This window comes from Salvelinus fontinalis, chromosome 18 (genome assembly GCF_029448725.1).
Source record: "Salvelinus fontinalis isolate EN_2023a chromosome 18, ASM2944872v1, whole genome shotgun sequence".
Lineage (NCBI taxonomy): Eukaryota > Metazoa > Chordata > Actinopteri > Salmoniformes > Salmonidae > Salvelinus > Salvelinus fontinalis.
The window spans coordinates 59525720-59547714 of record NC_074682.1 but is presented as its reverse complement, the minus strand read 5'-3'; the positions used below and the strand labels follow the sequence as shown (position 1 = coordinate 59547714).

The following is a 21995-nucleotide window of genomic DNA, read 5'->3' as shown; positions in this document are numbered from 1 at the left end:
TATGTTACAGCTGAGGAGGTTGTTGGGTCCTTTGTTGAGGACTATGTTACAGCTGAGGAGGTTGTTGGGTCTTTTGTTGTGGACTATGTTACAGCTGAGGAGGGTTGTTGGGTTTTTTGTTGAGGACTATGTTACAGCTGAGGAGGATGTTGGGTCTTTTGTTGTGGACTATGTTACAGCTGGGGAGGGTTGTTGGGTCTTTTGTTGTGGACTATGTTACAGCTGGGGAGGGTTGTTGGGTCCTTTGTTGTGGACTATGTTACAGCTGGGGAGGGTTGTTGGGTCTTTTGTTGTGGACTATGTTACAGCTGGGGAGGGTTGTTGGGTCCTTTGTTGAGGATGCCCTAGGAGGTGTATGTGACCAGGGTCATATTCTAGCCACGCCCCCCACGTGCTGCCCCACACGGAGTGAGTGTGGTCAGGGTATCCTAAACAGACTTGAAGAGTGGTGCTGGTGGATGGGGACCAAAGAAACTTAGAGGATCAAAAACACTTTAAAATCTGTCACTGACTAAATAGACCCAGTGGGCCTGTGATGCATTGAGACAGCAGTCATGACGGATTCAGGCATTTCAAAATCATTGATGTCAGTCAGTTTTGGCAAAAAGAAACGACTACGTTATGGAAGCTGAGCGGATTTAAACCTACTGTCTGCATTTATCCAATATGTACAGCATTCAAATCGTGGCCAGCGAGGTCCAGAGTTCTGCTGCTTTGGCTTCGAATTTGAATTTGAGGAACATACAGTATTGTCATATTCTGTGTACTGTACCTCTGTCTGACAGTATTGTCATATTCTGTGTACTGTACCTCTGACAGACAGACAGTATTGTCATAATCTGTGTACTGTACCTCTGCCTGACAGACAGTATTGTCATATTCTGTGTACTGTACCTCTGACTGACATACAGTATTGTCATATTCTGTGTACTGTACCTCTGTCTGACAGTATTGTCATATTCTGTGTACTGTACCTCTGACTGACGGACAGTATTGTCATATTCTGTGTACTGTACCTCTGACTGACAGACAGTATTGTCATATTCTGTGTACTGTACCTCTGACTGACAGACAGTATTGTCATATTCTGTGTACTGTACCTCTGTCTGACAGTATTGTCATATTCTGTGTACTGTACCTCTGACTGATAGACAGTATTGTCATATTCTGTGTACTGTACCTCTGACAGACAGTATTGTCATATTCTGTGTACTGTACCTCTGACAGACAGTATTGTCATATTCTGTGTACTGTACCTCTGACAGACAGTATTGTCATATTCTGTGTACTGTACCTCTGACAGACAGTATTGTCATATTCTGTGTACTGTACCTCTGTCTGACAGTATTGTCATATTCTGTGTACTGTACCTCTGACTGACAGACAGTATTGTCATATTCTGTGTACTGTACCTCTGACTGACAGTATTGTCATATTCTGTGTACTGTACCTCTGACTGACAGTATTGTCATATTCTGTGTACTGTACCTCTGACTGACAGTATTGTCATATTCTGTGTACTGCGACTCTGACTGCTTTTGAATCATATTTCTAGACCTGGTTCAGTGGCGTCTTCTACTGGTGATGTGAGAGAAGGGTTGGTGTTTCAGTGTCCTATCTTTCTACTGTTGCTATCACACATCCAATAAATACGGAAGACATTGACGATAACATAATGTTGAATTTAACAGTGGTCGATGCTAACACTGCCCAGTTGAAGTTCTGAGTCACCTGTTGGACTCGTGGCGAGGCAACGCTGTTTTACGACGTCAGGTGCAATCCATGAATATGCAGGTTTGTTACTTACGGAAAAACAAATACATTTTTTTTCTTAAAGGTGAAATAAAAGTTGAATATTTCCTTTTCTGTAATTTATATGTCAAGTTTATTTAATTAGAACAGTTACATACATGTATGCTACAATAGATAATCATGTTCAAATGAAGGCATGTAAAATGTTGACAAGTTTCTTTAATTATGTTTAGCACCATGTAGACATGTAATGTAACGTTGACTAGTATTTTCTGTCAATTTATGTTTATCACCATCTAGACATATAACGTTGACTAGAGTCCGTAATTATATAAGTTTAGCACCATGAAAATCAGTCTTATTTAGGCTACATCTAGCAGATTATAAAAGTAAGGCATGCAGTGTAACTAAGGAATACAAAGAGAACATATCCAACAGTTGATACAAATTCATAAACAGAGAAGAAACAAAGATATCGACTAAAACACTGAAGTACAAACAGGGGGTGGAAGCGTTTGTTGACTCGTTGAGGAGGATCGAAGAGTTGGTCTTTACAAAAAAAAAAATCCCGTGTGTTGAAGAGGTGGGTATTACTGAAGTCTACCAGAAGGAGGCGCTATAGGATGGCTTGTGATCGTGACAGACACCCAATTTCCCTAGATAGGTAGGCACTTGGAGATCTGTAACTACATAGGATAGATATGACCACATGGTTACAACTTCACCTTGCTATTGTGTGTGTCACTTCCTCCGGTTGTTGCCCAGATGAATCCTCGTGTGTGTGTGTATGTGTGTATGTGTGTGTGTGTTTATATGTTACTTCCTCCGGTTGTTGCCCAGATGAACCCCCCTGTGTGTGTGTGTGTGTGTGTATGTTACTTCCTCCGGTTGTTGCCCAGCTGAATCCCCATGTGTGTGTGTGTTACTTCCTCCGGTTGTTGCCCAGATGAACCCCTCTGTGTCCAGACACACAGCGGAAAGTGGCAGGCTGGACGTCCCAGTACTTAACAGGGTTAGAGAACAGACTGATGCCCGTATACAAGGTCTTCTTAACACTGGAGCGTACAGGGCAGAACTCATTCACCCCCACACTGCTGATGCTGTTAGCATGGAGGTACACCACCTGAGGGGAATAGGGACCGATTTAATCAATCAATTAGTCAATTACACCAGCCGGCGGTCTCCAGTTTGGGTTTATGTAGCGTGCTGAGGTCAATAGAGGGTCAGTTCTGTCCCATTGCTACTCGGATACTCTGGCTATTTGTGAATGTCTTAAAGATTCACACATAGCTAGTATCATAGAAGCAATCAATACTTGAATATATTTAGGAATTTGTAGCCTGTATTATCGTAGCACAGGAGTGTCAAACTATATCAACTACATCTATATCAACTACATCTATATCAACTACATCTATATCAACTACATCTATATCAACTACATCTATATCAACTACATCTATATCAACTACATCTATATCAACTACATCTATATCTACTACATCTATATCTACTACATCTATATCAACTACATCTATATCTACTACATCTATATCTACTACATCTATATCAACTACATCTATATATCAACTACATCTATATCAACTACATCTATATATATATATATATATATTTATTTCACCTTTATTTAACCAGGTAGGCAAATTGAGAACACGTTCTCATTTACAATTGCGACCTGGCCAAGATAAAGCAAAGCAGTTTGACACATATCAACTACATCTATATCAACTACATCTATATCAATTATATCTATATCAACTACTAAATATATATATTTCTTTTGTCTTTTCCTTTCAATTAAGACCTAGACAACCAGGTGAGGGGAGTTCTTTACTAATTAGTGACTTTAATTAATCAATCAAGTACAAAGGAGGAGCGAAAACCCGTCAGACCCTCGGCCCTCCGTGGAATGAGTTTTGACACGTGTTGTAGCAGAATGATATGACAGTAGAACAACATTATAATGTTGAGCACACAAATAAGGAGTTAAAAAAAAAAAAAAAAAACTGTTTCAAGTTATCGTTGGAATGCCCAACAGGTGACCAACCATATCTTACCTGTAGATACCGCAGTGAGTTTAGACCAGGCGGAACCTTCTTTAGTTTGTTGTTATCGAGGTGGATTTCACGGACGTTAGGTATGCTGGCCAAGCTTCCGTTCTCAACAAACTTGATTTGGTTGAAGCTCAGTCCTAATCTGTAAATATCAAATCAACGTTTATTTGTCACGTGCGCCGAATACGACAGGTGTAGGTAGACCTTAACAGTGAAATGCTTACTTACAGGCTCTAACCAATAGTGCAAAAAAGGTATTAGGTGAAAAGTAGGTAGGTAAAGAAATAAAACAACAGTAAAAAGACAGGCTATATACAGTAGCGAGGCTATAAAAGTAGCGAGGCTACATACAGACACCGGTTAGTCAGGCTGATTGAGGTAGTATGTACATGTAAATATGGTTAAAGTGACTATGCATATATGATGAACAGAGAGTAGCAGTAGCGTAAAAGAGGGGTTGGCGGGAGGTGGGACACAATGCAGAGAGCCCGGTTAGCCAATGTGCGGGAGCACTGGTTGGTCGGGCCAGTTGAGGTAGTATGTACATGAATATATAGTTAAAGTGACTATGCATATATGATAAACAGAGAGTAGCAGCAGCGTATAGTAAGCTTTCAGATATACAGAATCTGACAAGTGTTTTTTGTGTTTTTACACATTACATCTCAGTAGAGTTTTTACCTTTGTATTTTTTTATATCTGAAAAAGTCCTCAATTTCTACTTTGGTGATCTTGTTATAATCCAAGTGAAGCTCTGTGAGTGAAGATGGGAGGTCTGAAAAACAGGAAGTCACTGTCAGGTTACGATGCACAGTACACCTAAAGATTTTTTGGGGGCGGAATAAAACTCCTGTAATTTCTACCTGTTCAGGTGGGATGGGGGGGAAATACAACTCCTGTAATTTCTACCTGTTCAGGTGGGATGGGGGGAAATACAACTCCTGTAATTTCTACCTGTTCAGGTGGGATGGGGGGAAATAAAACTCCTGTAATTTCTACCTGTTCAGGTGGGATGGGGGGAAATACAACTCCTGTAATTTCTACCTGTTCAGGTGGGATGGGGGGAAATACAACTCCTGTAATTTCTACCTGTTCAGGTGGGATGGGGGGAAATAAAACTCCTGTAATTTCTACCTGTTCAGGTGGGATGGGGGGAAATAAAACTCCTGTAATTTCTACCTGTTCAGGTGGGATGGGGGGGAAATAAAACTCCTGTAATTTCTACCTGTTCAGGTGGGATGGGGGGGAAATGAAACTCCTGTAATTTCTACCTGTTCAGGTGGGATGGGGGGAAATAAAACTCCTGTAATTTCTACCTGTTCAGGTGGGATGGGGGGGAAATGAAACTCCTGTAATTTCTACCTGTTCAGGTGTGATGGGAGGGAAATAAAACTCCTGTAATTTCTACCTGTTCAGGTGGGATGGGGGGAAATAAAACTCCTGTAATTTCTACCTGTTCAGGTGGGATGGGGGGGGGGGGTAAAACTCCTGTAATTTCTACCTGTTCAGGTGGGATGGGGGGGGGGGGGGGGGGGGGGATAAAACTCCTGTAACTTCTACCTGTTCAGGTGGGATGGGGGAAATAAAACTCCTGTAACTTCTACCTGTTCAGGTGGGATGGGGGGAAATAAAACTCCTGTAATTTCTACCTGTTCAGGTGGGATGGGGGGGGAAATAAAACTCCTGTAATTTCTACCTGTTCAGATGGGGGGGGGAATAAAACTCCTGTAATTTCTACCTGTTCAGGTGGGATGGGGGGGGGAATAAAACTCCTGTAATTTTTACCTGTTCAGGTGGGATGGGGGGGGAATAAAACTCCTGTAATTTCTACCTGTTCAGGTGGGATGGGGGGGGGAAATAAAACTCCTGTAATTTCTACCTGTTCAGGTGGGATGGGGGGGGAATAAAACTCCTGTAATTTCTACCTGTTCAGGTGGGATGGGGGGGGGGGAATAAAACTCCTGTAATTTCTACCTGTTCAGGTGGGATGGGGGGGGGAAATAAAACTCCTGTAATTTCTACCTGTTCAGGTGGGATGGGGGGGGAATAAAACTCCTGTAATTTCTACCTGTTCAGGTGGGATGGGGGGGGGGGGATAAAACTCCTGTAACTTCTACCTGTTCAGGTGGGATGGGGGAAATAAAACTCCTGTAACTTCTACCTGTTCAGGTGGGATGGGGGGAAATAAAACTCCTGTAATTTCTACCTGTTCAGGTGGGATGGGGGGGGGAATAAAACTCCTGTAATTTCTACCTGTTCAGATGGGGGGGGGGAATAAAACTCCTGTAATTTCTACCTGTTCAGGTGGGATGGGGGGGGGAATAAAACTCCTGTAATTTTTACCTGTTCAGGTGGGATGGGGGGGGAATAAAACTCCTGTAATTTCTACCTGTTCAGGTGGGATGGGGGGGGGAAATAAAACTCCTGTAATTTCTACCTGTTCAGGTGGGATGGGGGGGGAATAAAACTCCTGTAATTTCTACCTGTTCAGGTGGGATGGGGGGGGGGAAATAAAACTCCTGTAATTTCTACCTGTTCAGGTGGGATGGGGGGGGGAATAAAACTACTGGAATTTCTACCTGTTCAGGTGGGATGGGGGGGGGGGGAGGAATAAAACTCCTGTAATTTCTACCTGTTCAGGTGGGATGGGGGGGGGGGGGCAATAAAACTCCTGTAATTTCTACCTGTTCAGGTGCAATGGGGGGTAAATAAAACTCCTGTAATTTCTACCTGTTCAGGTGCAATGGGGGGGAAATAAAACTACTGTAATTTCTACCTGTTCAGGTGCAATGGGGGGGAAATAAAACTACTGTAATTTCTACCTGTTCAGGTGGGATGGGGGGGGGAAATAAAACTCCTGTAATTTCTACCTGTTCAGGTGGGATGGGGGGGAAATAAAACTCCTGTAATTTCTACCTGTTCAGGTGGGATGGGGGGGGGGGGGGGGGGGGGAATAAAACTCCTGTAATTTCTACCTGTTCAGGTGGGATGGGGGGGGGGAAATAAAACTCCTGTAATTTCTACCTGTTCAGGTGCAATGGGGGGGAAATAAAACTCCTGTAATTTCTACCTGTTCAGGTGGGATGGGGGGGGGGAAATAAAACTCCTGTAATTTCTACCTGTTCAGGTGGGATGGGGGGGGGGGGAATAAAACTCCTGTAATTTCTACCTGTTCAGGTGGGATGGAGTTTTTGGCCCAGAGCATGACATCACAATCTGATCTGATTATTTAGACCAATGACCAATCATCTTTTATTTGCATATGTATCCTCCTACTTTGACGGGGAAAGCTCTAGAGGAGGCCTGGGCAACTCCAGTCCTCAAATTGCCTGATTAGTGTCACAATTTTGCCCCCGGCCCAGCTAACACATATGACTTCCAATAATCAACTAATCATGTTAGTTCAGTTAAAAGTGCAGTTAGTTTAAATCAGGTGTGTTTGCTAGGGATGGATTGGGGACACACACACACACACACACACACACACACACACACACACACACACAAATCAGGCCCCTTGAGGACTGGACACAGATCTGTTCTAGAGTCAAGATAATCCTATCCAGCAATCAGGGCTGTGTATGTAAATATATTTAGATTTGTATCAAATGTATTTTATCAACACACCCACACGATCAGACTGGAGGCTCAGGGGAAATAAATTATACAAAATTTAGGATTTATTTTCATAAAATTAACACGCACAGTAATTAATTAGACATACAGTGGCGATTAAAATATTATAATACTGCATGTAAACATTAAGTACCACGAACTCTCATGAGAAATTCAATGAAGCGGTCTTAAATATGCACATGGAATAAAGTCACCCGGAAATGTCAGATTTAATTAAATGTGGACAGTATTGAATGTGTTCATGTTCATTTTTGAACATCTTGGCATAGTTCTGTTATAATCTCCACCCGGCACAGCCAGAAGAGGACTGGCCACCCCTCATAGCCTGGTTCCTCTCTAGGTTTCTTCCTAGGTTTTGGCCTTTCTAGGGAGTTTTTCCTAGCCACCGTGCTTCTACACCTGCATTCTAGCTGTTTGGGGTTTTAGGCTGGGTTTCTGTACAGCACTTTGAGATATTATCTGATGTACGAAAGGCTATATAAAATAAAATTGATTGATTGATTGATTGTTCAGTATTCAAGATGTACAGCATGTATCGTGTACTAGTAGTTTTACCTTTAGGTACAGCTGTGAGCTTGGCTTGTTACTGGTCGTTTTACCTTTAGGTACAGCTGTGAGCTTGGCTTGTTACTGGTCGTTTTACCTTTAGGTACAGCTGTGAGCTTGGCTTGTTACTGGTCGTTTTACCTTTAGGTACAGCTGTGAGCTTGGCTTGTTACTGGTCGTTTTACCTTTAGGTACAGCTGTGAGCTTGGCTTGTTACTGGTCGTTTTACCTTTAGGTACAGCTGTGAGCTTGACCTGTTACTGGTCGTTTTACCTTTAGGTACAGCTGTGAGCTTGGCTTGTTAGGTACAGCTGTGGGCTTGGCTTATTACTGGTAGTTTACCTTTAGGTACAGCTGTGAGCTTGGCTTGTTAGGTACAGCTGTGAGCTTGGCTTGTTACTAGTAGTTTTACCTTTAGGTACAGCTGTGAGCTTGGCTTGTTAGGTACAGCTGTGAGCTTGGCTTGTTACTGGTAGTTTTACCTTTAGACACAGCTGTGAGCTTGGCTTGTTACTGGTAGTTTTACCTTTAGGTACAGCTGTGAGCTTGGCTTGTTACTGGTCGTTTTACCTTTAGGTACAGCTGTGAGCTTGGCTTGTTACTGGTCGTTTTACCTTTAGGTACAGCTGTGAGCTTGGCTTGTTACTGGTAGTTTTACCTTTAGGTACAGCTGTGAGCTTGGCTTGTTACTGGTCGTTTTACCTTTAGGTACAGCTGTGAGCTTGGCTTGTTAGGTACAGCTGTGAGCTTGGCTTGTTACTGGTCGTTTTACCTTTAGGTACAGCTGTGAGCTTGGCCTCTGCGATCCTGATGTACAGGGTCTCCATGCCGTCGAATGCTCCCAGTGCTATCCCGTTGTTAGCTAACGGGTTAGCACTCATCTCTGGTCAGGAAAAACGTACAGGGAGGTTAGACTTGTGTTATGTTTGTTACGACACATCTTTCTTGAACTCGTATAGAGGGCGATCATTAATAAACACTAGATGCATTCTGCCTCAATTGACAGCCTTTTTTAATCTTCACATTGGTGCACTACAGTTGACCAGAGTCACATTGGGCTGCCACATAAGGAATAGTGTATCACGTTGGTCTCAGCCAACAGTTGCCAGGCAACCATTGTAAATAAGACTTTTGTTTCCTAACTGACATACCCAGAACATGCACAGACTTGAGTCCTTTGAAGGCCTCCTTCTGGATGTTGCTGATCTTGTTGTCGTGGATACGCAGCTCCAGGATGTTCCGGGGCAGGTTGGCAGGTATCTGCGTCAACTGGTTGTAGGACAGGTACAACAGCTGTAGCCGATCCATGTTACGGAAAGCTTTGGGATGGATCTTAGAGATCTTGTTGTTAACCAGGAACAGGGCCTGGGAAGAGAAGATATGTGAAATATACAAGCATCTCTTGGAGTTTAGACAATGGAGGTTGACTTGGACAATAATATTGGACCCCAGGAAGTAACAGCTAATGGGGATTCAAATAAACAGATAATAAATACTTTGACCGATTTATTAAATGCATTTAGGCCAGTCTTAAAACCACTGCGTTTAGGCCAGTCTTAAAACCACTGCGTTTAGGCCAGTCTTAAAACCAATGCGTTTAGGCCAGTCTTAAAACCAATGCGTTTAGGCCAGTCTTAAAACCAATGCGTTTAGGCCAGTCTTAAAACCAATGCGTTTAGGCCAGTCTTAAAACCAATGCGTTTAGGCCAGTCTTAAAACCAATGCGTTTCGGCCAGTCTTTCAAATCAAATCAAACTTTATTTGTCACATGCGCCGAATACAATAAGTGTAGACCTTACCATGAAATGTTTACTTACAAGCCCTTAACCAACAGTGCAGTTCAAGAAGAGTTTAAGAAAATATTTACCAAATAAAATTATGTAATTAAAAAAAAAAAAAAGTAACACAATAAAACAACAATAACGAGGTTATATACAGAGGGTACCGGTACCGAGTCAGTGTGCGGGGGGCACAGGTTAGTAATGAGGTTATATACAGAGGGTACCGGTACCGAGTCAGTGTGTGGGGGTACAGGTTAGTAATGAGGTTAAATACAGAGGGTACCGGTACCGAGTCAGTGTGTGGGGGTACAGGTTAGTAATGAGGTTAAATACAGAGGGTACCGGTACCGAGTCAGTGTGCGGGGGGCACAGGTTAGTAATGAGGTTATATACAGAGGGTACCGGTACCGAGTCAGTGTGTGGGGGTACAGGTTAGTAATGAGGTTAAATACAGAGGGTACCGGTACCGAGTCAGTGTGTGGGGGTACAGGTTAGTAATGAGGCTATATACAGAGGGTACCGGTACCGAGTCAGTGTGTGGGGGTACAGGTTAGTAATGAGGTTATATACAGAGGGTACCGGTACCGAGTCAGTGTGCGGGGGCACAGGTTAGTAATGAGGCTATATACAGAGGGTACCGGTACCGAGTCAGTGTGCGGGGGCACAGGTTAGTCGAGGTAATTTGTACATGTATGTGGGGGTTTGAAGTGACTATGCATAGATAATAAACGTAAGGGTGTCGATGTAATAATCCGATGGCTTAAATAGTTTAGTTTCCAGGGCAGGGTAACAAACTGTAGCCTACATCTGTCTGTCTGTACAGCACAGGTGTCAAACTCATTCCACGGGGGGCCGAGTGTCTGCGGGTTTTTGCTCCTCCCTTATACTTGATTGATGAATTAACATCACTAATTAGTTAGGAACTCCCCACACCTGGTTGTCTAGGGCTTTATTGAAAGGAAAAACCAAAAACCTGCAGACACTAGGCCCTCCGTGGAATGAGTTTGACACCCCTGCTGTACAGGCTCTGTGAAATACCCTGTAGAATCATGTCACGTTTCCCCTTATTGTATAGGTAAGCTCTCTCGTCCCCCACACCTGAAATAACATGGCTTCTATTTTCAATTGAGCGTTTCGGTGCTAGAGGATCTGGATGTTGCTTTTGGGGGCCTTTGTACCCCCACCTGGAAAATCATCTATCTAGTTACACAGAGCCTGTACAGACAGATGTAGGCTACATATTAGATAATAGGATCTCTATGGGTTACAGTATATGTAGAGGTAGAGGCTGGTTCAGATGGGTTCTGTCTGAGGTAGAGGCTGGTTCAGATGGGTTCTGTCTGATGGAGACACTGGTTCAGATGGGTTCTGTCTGAGGTAGAGGCTGGTTCAGATGGGCTCTGTCTGAGGTAGAGGCTGGTTCAGATGGGTTCTGTCTGAGGTAGAGGCTGGTTCAGATGGGTTCTGTCTGATGGAGACACTGGTTCAGATGGGTTCTGTCTGAGGTAGACCCTGGTTCAGATGGGTTCTGTCTGAGGTAGACACTGGTTCAGATGGGTTCTGTCTGAGGTAGAGGCTGGTTCAGATGGGTTCTGTCTGATGGAGACACTGGTTCAGATGGGTTCTGTCTGAGGTAGACCCTGGTTCAGATGGGTTCTGTCTGAGGTAGAGGCTGGTTCAGATGGGTTCTGTCTGATGGAGACACTGGTTCAGATGGGTTCTGTCTGAGGTAGACCCTGGTTCAGATGGGTTCTGTCTGATGGAGACGCTGGTTCCGATAGGTTCTGTCTGATGGAGACGCTGGTTCCGATGGGTTCTGTCTGAGGTAGAGGCTGGTTCAGATGGGCTCTGTCTGAGGTAGAGGCTGGTTCAGATGGGTTCTGTCTGAGGTAGAGGCTGGTTCAGATGGGTTCTGTCTGAGGTAGAGGCTGGTTCAGATGGGTTCTGTCTGAGGTAGAGGCTGGTTCAGATGGGTTCTGTCTGATGGAGACACTGGTTCAGATGGGTTCTGTCTGAGGTAGAGGCTGGTTCAGATGGGTTCTGTCTGAGGTAGAGGCTGGTTCAGATGGGTTCTGTCTGATGGAGACACTGGTTCAGATGGGTTCTGTCTGATGGAGACACTGGTTCAGATGGGTTCTGTCTGAGGTAGAGGCTGGTTCAGATGGGTTCTGTCTGGGGTAGAGGCTGGTTCAGATGGGTTCTGTCTGATGGAGACACTGGTTCAGATGGGTTCTGTCTGAGGTAGAGGCTGGTTCAGATGGGTTCTGTCTGGGGTAGAGGCTGGTTCAGATGGGTTCTGTCTGATGGAGACACGGGTTCAGATGGGTTCTGTCTGAGGTAGACACTGGTTCAGATGGGTTCTGTCTGAGGTAGACACTGGTTCAGATGGGCTCTGTCCGATGGGGACTGATATAAAGAGCTTGGATTTATCGCCAGCTGTGATCGCGAGCACAATCAAAGGCCTCGATCTAAACAACAATGTTAGCACCATGACACACAACTTCCATGAATGTGTGATTCTGTCCTAATATGTGTTGTATAAAGGCTAGGCCTAGGGGGGGAATGGGTGTCTGAATGTGATTCGGACTCAAGTGGGAAAAGTCCCTCCGCTCTTAAGTGATAGGAAACAGTGATTGAATGTTGCAGTGATGATAAGAGTAGGAGAGATGTTTAATCGTGTGCTTCTTACGTAGATCTTGTTAATGCCTTTGAAGTCGTCCTCCTTGACCTCGGTGATGTCGTTGTTCTGGAGGTCGATCATTAGCGTGTCGGCGGGAATGTTCTCGGGCACAGAGAGCAACCCTGTGGAGACAGGATATCAATCAATCGGGAAATCGGCTGTGTGTTGTCCACGTAGCCGTAAAGCTAACATCACAGAGAAGTAATGAATGAAAACAGTAGTGGTCCTAGAGTAGAGCCTTGAGGAACTCCAAAAATGTCACTGAGCATGATTGCATCCAGTCCTACAGTATCTTAACAAATGAGACTTTCATACAAGTGATTAATCAATGCTGTAATTGAATGTCCTCTCCCCCCCAGACTGTACCAGGAGTAGTGAGTGGGTAATATAATGTTAGGAGTCCCTAGTCCTCCCTCTCCCCCAGACTGCACCAGGAGTAGTGAGTGGGTAATATAATGTTAGGAGGCCCTAGTCCTCCCTCTCCCCCAGACTGCACCAGGAGTAGTGAGTGTGTAATATAATGTTAGGAGTCCCTAGTCCTCCCTCTCCCCCAGACTGCACCAGGAGTAGTGAGTGTGTAATATAATGTTAGGAGTCCCTAGTCCTCCCTCTCCCCCAGACTGCACCAGGAGTAGTGAGTCCCCTAGTCCTCCCTCTCCCCCAGACTGCACCAGGAGTAGTGAGTGGGTAATATAATGTTAGGAGTCCCTAGTCCTCCCTCTCCCCCAGACTGCACCAGGAGTAGTGAGTGGGTAATATAATGTTAGGAGTCCCTAGTCCTCCCTCTCCCCCAGACTGCACCAGGAGTAGTGAGTGGGTAATATAATGTTAGGAGGCCCTAGTCCTCCCTCTCCCCCAGACTGCACCAGGAGTAGTGAGTCCCCTAGTCCTCCCTCTCCCCCAGACTGCACCAGGAGTAGTGAGTGGGTAATATAATGTTAGGAGTCCCTAGTCCTCCCTCTCCCCCAGACTGCACCAGGAGTAGTGAGTCCCCTAGTCCTCCCTCTCCCCCAGACTGCACCAGGAGTAGTGAGTGGGTAATATAATGTTAGGAGTCCCTAGTCCTCCCTCTCCCCCAGACTGCACCAGGAGTAGTGAGTGGGTAATATAATGTTAGGAGGCCCTAGTCCTCCCTCTCCCCCAGACTGCACCAGGAGTAGTGAGTCCCCTAGTCCTCCCTCTCCCCCAGACTGCACCAGGAGTAGTGAGTGGGTAATATAATGTTAGGAGCCTCTAGTCCTCCCTCTCCCCCAGACTGCACCAGGAGTAGTGAGTCCCTAGTCCTCCCTCTCCCCCAGACTGCACCAGGAGTAGTGAGTGGGTAATATAATGTTAGGAGTCCCTAGTCCTCCCTCTCCCCCAGACTGCACCAGGAGTAGTGAGTGGGTAATATAATGTTAGGAGTCCCTAGTCCTCCCTCTCCCCCAGACTGCACCAGGAGTAGTGAGTGTGTAATATAATGTTAGGAGCCTCTAGTCCTCCCTCTCCCCCAGACTGCACCAGGAGTAGTGAGTGGATAATATAATGTTACCTAGATCAGAGCACTGTACCACCCGTAGGGAGCACTGGCAGCCGAAGGGGCAGTCCGTAAGGGAGTTGTCGTCATCGTCATCGGCGTCATCATCGGCGTCTTGCATCATGATTTCATGGTCCCTCATGAAGTCCAAGACGTTAATTGGCTGGTAGGGCTTGGCATGGCCCAGTGCCAGCAGACACAGCAGCAGGAAGCCTCTCATGGGGAAGACTAGTGGGTCTATAAAACAAGATGTCACATAATAAAGACTACAAAACAAGATGTCACATAATAAAGACTACAAAACAAGATGTCACATAATAAAGACTAGTGGGTCTATAAAACAAGATGTCTTACACACTAGACACAAGCTTTGAAAAATACCCAAGATGTCTTACACACTAGACACAAGCGTTGAGAAATGCCCAAGTGTTGAAACACATCAGTGATCTGATAATCTGTATCAGGTTTCTGACTATAATTATCATTGTGTTACTGTGCTATCTTTCTTTTGATAGGACTAAGAAACAACCTAATGTACAGTACCAGTCAAAATTTTTGACACACCTACTCATTCCAGGGTTGTTCTTTAATTTTTTACTATTTTCTAAATTGTAGAATAATAGAGAAGACATCAAAACTAGGAAATAACAAAAAGTGTTAAAGAAATCAAACTATATTTGAGATTCTTCAAAGTAGCCACCCTTTGCCTTGATGACTGATTTGCACACTCTTGGCATTCTCTCAACCAGCTTCATGAGGTAGTCACCTGGAATGCTTTTCAATTAACAGGTGTGCCTTGTTAAAAGTTAATTTGTAGAATTTCTTAACTTCTTAATGCGTTTGAGCCAATCAGTTGTGTTGTGACAAGGTAGGGGTGGTATACAGAAGATAGCCCTATTTGTTAAAATACCAAGTCCATATTATGGCAAGAACAGCTCCAATAAGCAAAGAGAAACAACAGTCCATCATTACTTTAAGACATGAAGGTCAATTTCAAGAACTTTGAAAGTTTCTTCAAGTGCAGTCGCAAAAACCATCAAGCGCTATGATGAAACTGTCTCTCATGAGGACCGCCACAGGAAAGGAAGACCCAGAGTTACCTCTGCTGCAGAGGATACGTTCATTAGAGTTACCAGCCTCAGAAATTGCAGCCCAAATAAATGCTTCACAAAGTTCAAGTAACAGACACATCTCAACATCAACTGTTCAGAGGAGACTCCATGAATCAGGCCTTCATGGTCGAATTGCTGCAAAGAAACCACTACTAAAGGACACCAGTAAGAAGAAGAGACTTGCTTGGGCCAAGAAACCCAAGCAATGGACATTAGACCGGTGGAAATCTGTCCTTTGGTCTGACAAAGTCCAAATTTTGGTTCCAACTGCCGGGTCTTTGTGAGGTGCAGAGTAGGTGAACGGATGATCTCCGCATGTGTGGTTCCCACCGTGAAGCATGGAGGAGGAGGTGTTATGGTGTGGGGGTGCTTTGCTGGTGACACTGTCAGTGATTTATTTAGAATTCAAGGCACACTTAACCAGCATGGCTACCACAGCATTCTGCAGTGATATACCATCCCATCTGGTTTGCGCTTAGTGAGACTATCATTTGTTCTTCAACAGGACAATGACCCAACACACCTCCAGGCTGTGTAAGGGCTTTATGACCAAGGAGGAGAGTGATGGAGTGCTGCATCAGATGAGCTGGCCTCCACAATCACCCAACCTCAACCCAATTGAGATGGTTTGGGTTGAGTTGGACCGCAGAGTGAAGGAAAAGCAGCCAACAAGTACTCAGCATATGTCGGATACTCCTTCAAGAGTTCCTACATATGGGATCTCTTGGAAAAGCATTCCAGGTGAAGCTGGTTGAGAGAATGCCAAGAGTGTGCAAAGCTGAATCAAGGCAAAGTGTGGCTACTTTAAATAATCTCAAATTTAAAAAAAGATTATGATTTATTTAACACTTTTTGTGTTCCTACATGATTCCATATGTATTATTCCATAGTTGTGATGTCTTCACTATTATTCTACTTTGTAGAAAATAGTAAAAAAAAACAATTTAAAAAAAACCCATGTGGGTACTGTTCATGATTCTGAGGGTTTTAGACCCTGCAGCTCCTGAAGTCTAAACAGACAAACAGAACTGATGACGTTAGGATATTGCTTGACGTTGCTGCCAAGTCTTTGCCAAAATGATGTCCTGGCCTGCTCTGTAAGTATGTTGATACGTGTTGTTATGGTGTTTAGACATGGCTGCCAAGTCTTTGCCAAAATTATGTCCTGGCCTGCTCTGTAAGTATGTTGATACGTGTTGTTATGGTTTTTAGACATGGCTGCCAAGTCTTTGCCAAAATGATGTCCTGGCCTGCAGTGTAAGGATGTTGAAACATGGAATAATTGATGATGATTTAGTCTTAAACGGAAAGTTCATATTTAAAATTACATTTCTACTTGTTCTGATTCTGATGGTTTATACTTTAAAGTAGTTTATTATTTGTCACAACTTTGACAAAATTTTGAACTCAATTTATTTGTGGATGGAAGGCATGTCTAGATGAGTATCACACATGCAGTAGTCTTGTCAAGATCCTCCCTTTAAGTTCAATCCAAACACTAAGTGCTTAGGTGTTCTTGGTGTTTCGTAAGGTTTTTTGGGAGAAAGCTAAAACCTCCACCAGTTACTTTTTGAGTCTGTAATCAAGGTTTCCATTAACCATTGTGCAGGAATCGAGACATTTAAGAGTCGACGCAAATGTCGTTTTGCCTCTTGCTCAATATAACACCATCTATGGCGTTTTTACACGTAAGGTTTATACAGAACTAGCGATGCAGCTATCCATTTCTCACACGTTCTCAGATTACACAAGGTCAACAGAAGGGAACAAGTTACCTTCTCACCGTTTCTGAAGGCCGGCTGAGGGAAATGGAACTGCGGGTTTGGGTTTGGGTTTGGGTTTGGTTGTGACTCTGTTCAACATGGCTCCATTCTGCAACCCAGTGCTGTTTCTACCCACAAGTATTTTTTGTGGTGGTTCAGAGGATTTCGATAATACTTAACAGCACACAGACATGTAGTTTGAGACTAAATAACATTATACAGTGAATTCGGGAAAGTATTTCAGATCTCTTGACTTTTTCCACATTTTGTTATAATACAGACTTATTTTAAAATATATATTTTTTTTTAAGTAAAAAAAAATCTTAGCAATCTACACACAATACCAAAGCGTATAAACGGGTTTTTAGAATGTTTTTGCAAATGTATTAAAATAATAAACAGATACCTTATTTACATAAGTATTCAGACCCTTTTGCTATGAGACTCTAAATTGCGCTCAGGTGCATCCTGTTTCCATTGATCATCCTTGAGATGTTTCTACAACTTGATTGGAGTCCGAGACAGGATTGTAGCGAGGCACAGATCTGGTGAAAGGTACCAAAACATTTCTGCAGCATTTAAGGTCCCCAAGAACACATTGACCTCCATCATTCTTAAATGGAAGAGGTATGGAACCACCAAGACTCTTCCTAGAGCTGGCTGCCTGGCCAAACTGAGCAATCGGGGGAGAAGGGCCTTGGTCAGGGATGTGACGCTGACTGAGCTCCAGAGTTCCTCTGTGGAGATGGGAGAACCTTCCAGAAGGACAACCATCTCTGCAGCACTCCAGCAATCAGGCCAGTCAGGCCTTGAGTGGCCGGACGAAAATCACTCCTCAGTAAAAGGCACATGACAGCCCACTTGGAGTTTGCCAAAAGACACCTAAAGGACTCTCAGACCATGCGAAACAAGATTCTCTGGTCTGACGAAACCAAGATTGAACTCTTTGGCCTGCTATGGTTAAGCATGGTGGTGGCAGCATAGTCAGGATCGAGGGAAAGATGAACAGAGCAAAGAACAGAGAGATACGTGATGAAAACCTGCTCCAGAGCCCTCAGGACCTCAGACTGGGGCAAAGGTTCATCTTCCAACAGGACAATGACCCTAACCACACAGCCAAGACAACGCAGGAGTGGCTTCAGGACAAGTCTCTGAATATCCTTGAGTGGCCCATCTAGAGCTGGACTTGAACCCAATCAAACATCTCTAGAGAGACCTGATAATAGCTGTGCAGCGACGCTCCCCATCCAACCGCACAGAGCTTGAGAGGATCTGCAGAGAAGAATGGGAGAAACTCCCCAAATACAGGTATGCCAAGCTTGTAGCGTCATACCCAAGACGACTCGAGGCTCTAATCGCTGCCAAAGGTGCTTCAACAAAGTACTGAGTAAAGGGTCTAAATACTTATTTAAATGTGATATTTCCGGGGGGGGGGGTTTTGTGGTGAAAATGTTTAATTAAACCTGTTTTTGCTTTGTGATTATGGAATATTGTGTGTAGGGGGAAAAAACATTTAATCAGTTTTAGAATAAGGTTGTAACGTAACAAAATGTGGATCAAGTCAAGGCGTCTGAATACTTTCCGAATGCACTGTGTACTCAAATACTGCACTACTCTAGAATCAGAAGTACTATGTTTTTGAATACCCAGTTTACTGTTTGGTTACAAATAAGCGGATTTTCTACAATTTCTCTCGCATCTTTTATGCATGCAGCCATTTTAATACGGATCATAATTTCCCCCCCCCCAGTTTCCTCTTGTGCATGTCAGCGCTGAACCATCGGGAAGTAAAGATTCTTCCCGTTCTGAACGTAATGTTGTTTTTTTGTGCATCTCTGAGCGATGTTTTACGATCGATTCCCCCTGGGTAAATTCATGTTTTCATGTGTATCTGAGGTATTGAATTGTTCTCCAAAACGCCTTTCATACCTGTCAGATTACAATAGTGGCCGATACCATAATGCCGGAGGTTGCCTTCTTTCCAATGAACCATTGATCATATTTTTTGGGGCGTTATTCCTACCTCGAGAAATGTGTAATTTAACACATATCTCCCTGCCTCTTCCAGGGGACATTGCATGGTGCCGTTGCGAAAGTGTCAGACTCCGCATCGATCTGAACATGGGAGTCTACAACGGTTAGATTGTAGACTCCTAAATTGATAGTGCAGTTTGTTTAGCCGATTTTACAGCTAATTAGCTACTTCACATGCTGATATTGACTTTAGTATTATTGTGTGTAGCTACGTTTGCTCGATAGCTAGCTAGCCAGCCAGCCCATATAGAGCATTGCATTGTGGGTTTTGTAGTCGACTTGAGCTGCAACAGATTTTCACAACAATTTCCACGTGCTGCTACCAATCTTATTATAGCGACAAAATTAAACATTTGTTCACAAAAAAAATACCGTTCTCGCATATTAGCGTTATGTGACACAAAAAATTGAGGAATGAGTGAATTTGGGTGGATTTTTCCTTTAAGCCTGCAACATCAATTGAGACAAAATCGCAATCTATTCAAACGTTTCTGAGATCAAATTCATAAGCTCAGATAATGTATCCATTATTGATGTTTAGCAATAACATTGTGGTAGCACACCTCAGAGGACAGTTACCCCCCCCCCCCACACACAGTTTAATTCTATATAACTTTATTGATCCACTCAGGGTGAACTAAGTGAGCCATTGTCAAATCACAACTAATAACATCCTCTACATATCATACAACTAATAACGTCACATTGCCCCTAATGTATATTTTGTTTAACTCACCTCAGCAATCACTTAGTGTGTTGTATCGTTGTTTAACTCCAGTCAGATAGCCTCCAGGGTGAACATGAACCAAAGAGAGTTACTCTATCCACAAAGGGAGCAGTAGTGTGCAGGAACTCGTCAGTCACAGTAGAAGTGGAGGAAGGTGCATCAGACAGGAACACTAACTCTCTGAATGAAAAATAAACCTCTGCTGCTGCTGGTGTTGCCGCTAGCATGGAGAGCTTGGTTTGAATAAAGACCTATCACTCTCTCTCTCTCTCTCTCACACACAGATACAGAGATCACCCACCACCACCACATCTCTGTATAGCTGGCTAGTCCTGAAAACGCATTGTTACCGGCCGGTCATGTGGTTCTCATCAGTATTTGAACCAGGGCCAGAATTGCACGTTTTAACTTCTCAATGCTTTAGTCTTTATGTGGAACTAATGTATCATCCTACCGGTAGGTCCCAGTCCCCCATGCTCCCCAACCCTCCTTCCCTATAAATACCGTCTATAGGTGGCCTGGTGCCATGTTAGATATTATACATTTTTATTCTGCTGAACAGCCATCAAGAAGACTGGTGGTGGTTGTTACATAATGAAATTAATGTTTTTTTTAATTCTCAATGGACCTGAAGAAGCTGAGAATGAATGGAGGGGGGGGGGTCTGTCCTGCAAGTGTCTCTGAGACGCTCAGCGTGACTTAGAGGAGGAGGACTTGTTTCTGGGACGCCCAGAGTGACTTAGAGGAGGAGCATGTGTCTCTGAGACACCCAGCGTGACTTAGAGGAGGAGCAAGTGTCTCTGAGACGCCCAGAGTGACTTAGAGGAGGATCAAGTGTCTCTGAGACGCCCAGAGTGACTTAGAGGAGGAGCAAGTGTCTCTGAGACGCCCAGAGTGACTTAGAGGAGGAGCAAGTGTCTCTGAGACGCCCAGAGTGACTTAGAGGAGGAGCAAGTGTCTCTGAGACGCTCAGCGTGACTTAGAGGAGGAGCAAGTGTCTCTGAGACGCTCAGCGTGACTTAGAGGAGGAGCAAGTGCCTCTGAGACGCCCAGCGTGACTTAGCAAATTAGCAAATTCTCTAAAACGACATTGGAGGCGGCTTATGGTAGAGAAACATTAAATTCTCTGGGAACAGCTCTGGTGGACATTCCTACAGTCAGCATGCCAATTACACGCTCCCTCAAAACTTGAGACATCTGTGGCATTTTGTTGTTTGACAAAACGGAACATTTTATAGTGGCCTTTTATTGTCGCCAGCACAAGGTGCACCTGTGTAATAATCATGCTGTTTAATCAGCTTCTTGATATGCCACACCTGTCAGGTAGATAAATTATCTTGGCAAATGAGAACCGCTCACTAAAAAGGATGTAAACAAATTTGTGCACAAAATTTGAGAGAACTGCTTTTTGTGCGTATGGAACATTTCTGGGGTCATTTATTTCAGTTCAGGAAACACGGGACCAACACTTTCACATTTTGTGTTTTTTTTTTGTTCAGTATAAATCCAAAATAGTTATTTTTCTTTTTATATCAATAAGTGGTCAAACTGAGCATCAAACCAATTAGGCTACTATACAGTTGGTAGTGCCATTGGGGAAGTCTGTTTTAGGCACTGTGCTGTGTAGCTAAAATGACCCCACTGCTAAGCTAGTTAATGTGTAGCGACAATGACCCTACTGCTAAGATAGTTAATGTGTAGCGACAATGACCCCACGGCTAAGCTAGTTAATGTGTAGCTAAGATGACCCCACTGCTAAGCTAGTTAATGTGTAGCTACGATGACCCCACTGCTAAGCTAGTTAATGTGTAGCTACGATGACCCCACTGCTAAGCTAGTTAATGTGTAGCTACGATGACCCCACGGCTAAGCTAGTTAATGTGTCGCTACAATGACCCCACTGGTAAGCTTGTTAATGTGTAGCGACAATGACCCCACGGCTAAGCTAGTTAATGTGTCGCTACAATGACCCCACTGCTAAGCTAGTTAATGTGTAGATACCATGACCCCACTGCTAAGCTAGTTAATGTGTCGCTACAATGACCCCACTGCTAAGCTAGTTAATGTGTCGCTACCATGACCCCACTGCTAAGCTAGTTAATGTGTCGCTACAATGACCCCACGGCTAAGCTAGTTAATGTGTCGCTACAATGACCCCACGGCTAAGCTAGTTAATGTGTAGCTACAGTGACCCCACTGCTAAGCTAGTTAATGTGTAGAGGCAATGACCCCACTGCTAAGCTAGTTAATGTGTCTGTACAATGACCCCACTGGTAAGATAGTTAATGTGTAGCGACAATGACCCCACGGCTAAGCTAGTTAATGTGTCGCTACAATGACCCCACTGCTAAGCTAGTTAATGTGTCTGTACAA

The 21995-nt window shown here is 43.9% G+C and overlaps 2 protein-coding genes across 3 annotated transcripts in view; one reads left to right on the top strand and one right to left on the bottom strand.

The window, feature by feature from the left end:
* The window catches only part of cenpp (centromere protein P), a 156730-nt gene that overhangs the window by 85900 nt on the left and 48835 nt on the right, over window positions 1-21995 (top strand). The gene's annotated exons all lie outside the window — the stretch shown is intronic.
* Window positions 1868-19940, bottom strand: aspn (asporin (LRR class 1)). The gene is made up of 8 exons (XM_055869945.1): window positions 19632-19940; window positions 14002-14223; window positions 12480-12592; window positions 9161-9374; window positions 8782-8892; window positions 4509-4602; window positions 3831-3969; window positions 1868-2875 (listed from the first exon to the last, which is right to left on the bottom strand). Exons 2-8 carry the CDS (start codon window positions 14204-14206, stop codon window positions 2675-2677), a joined length of 1077 nt encoding a protein of 358 aa, XP_055725920.1. The 5' UTR covers window positions 14207-14223; window positions 19632-19940; the 3' UTR covers window positions 1868-2674.

Coding starts and splice junctions, on each gene's coding strand:
- aspn (XM_055869945.1), bottom strand. CDS start 14,206: ATGAGAGGCTTCCTGCTGCTGTGTCTGCTGGCACTGGGCCATGCCAAG. Junction 12,593..14,001: donor GGTACAGTGCTCTGATCTAG/GTAACATTATAT, acceptor CTGTCTCCACAG/GGTTGCTCTCTGTGCCCGAG. Junction 9,375..12,479: donor AAGGCATTAACAAGATCTAC/GTAAGAAGCACA, acceptor TTCTCTTCCCAG/GCCCTGTTCCTGGTTAACAA.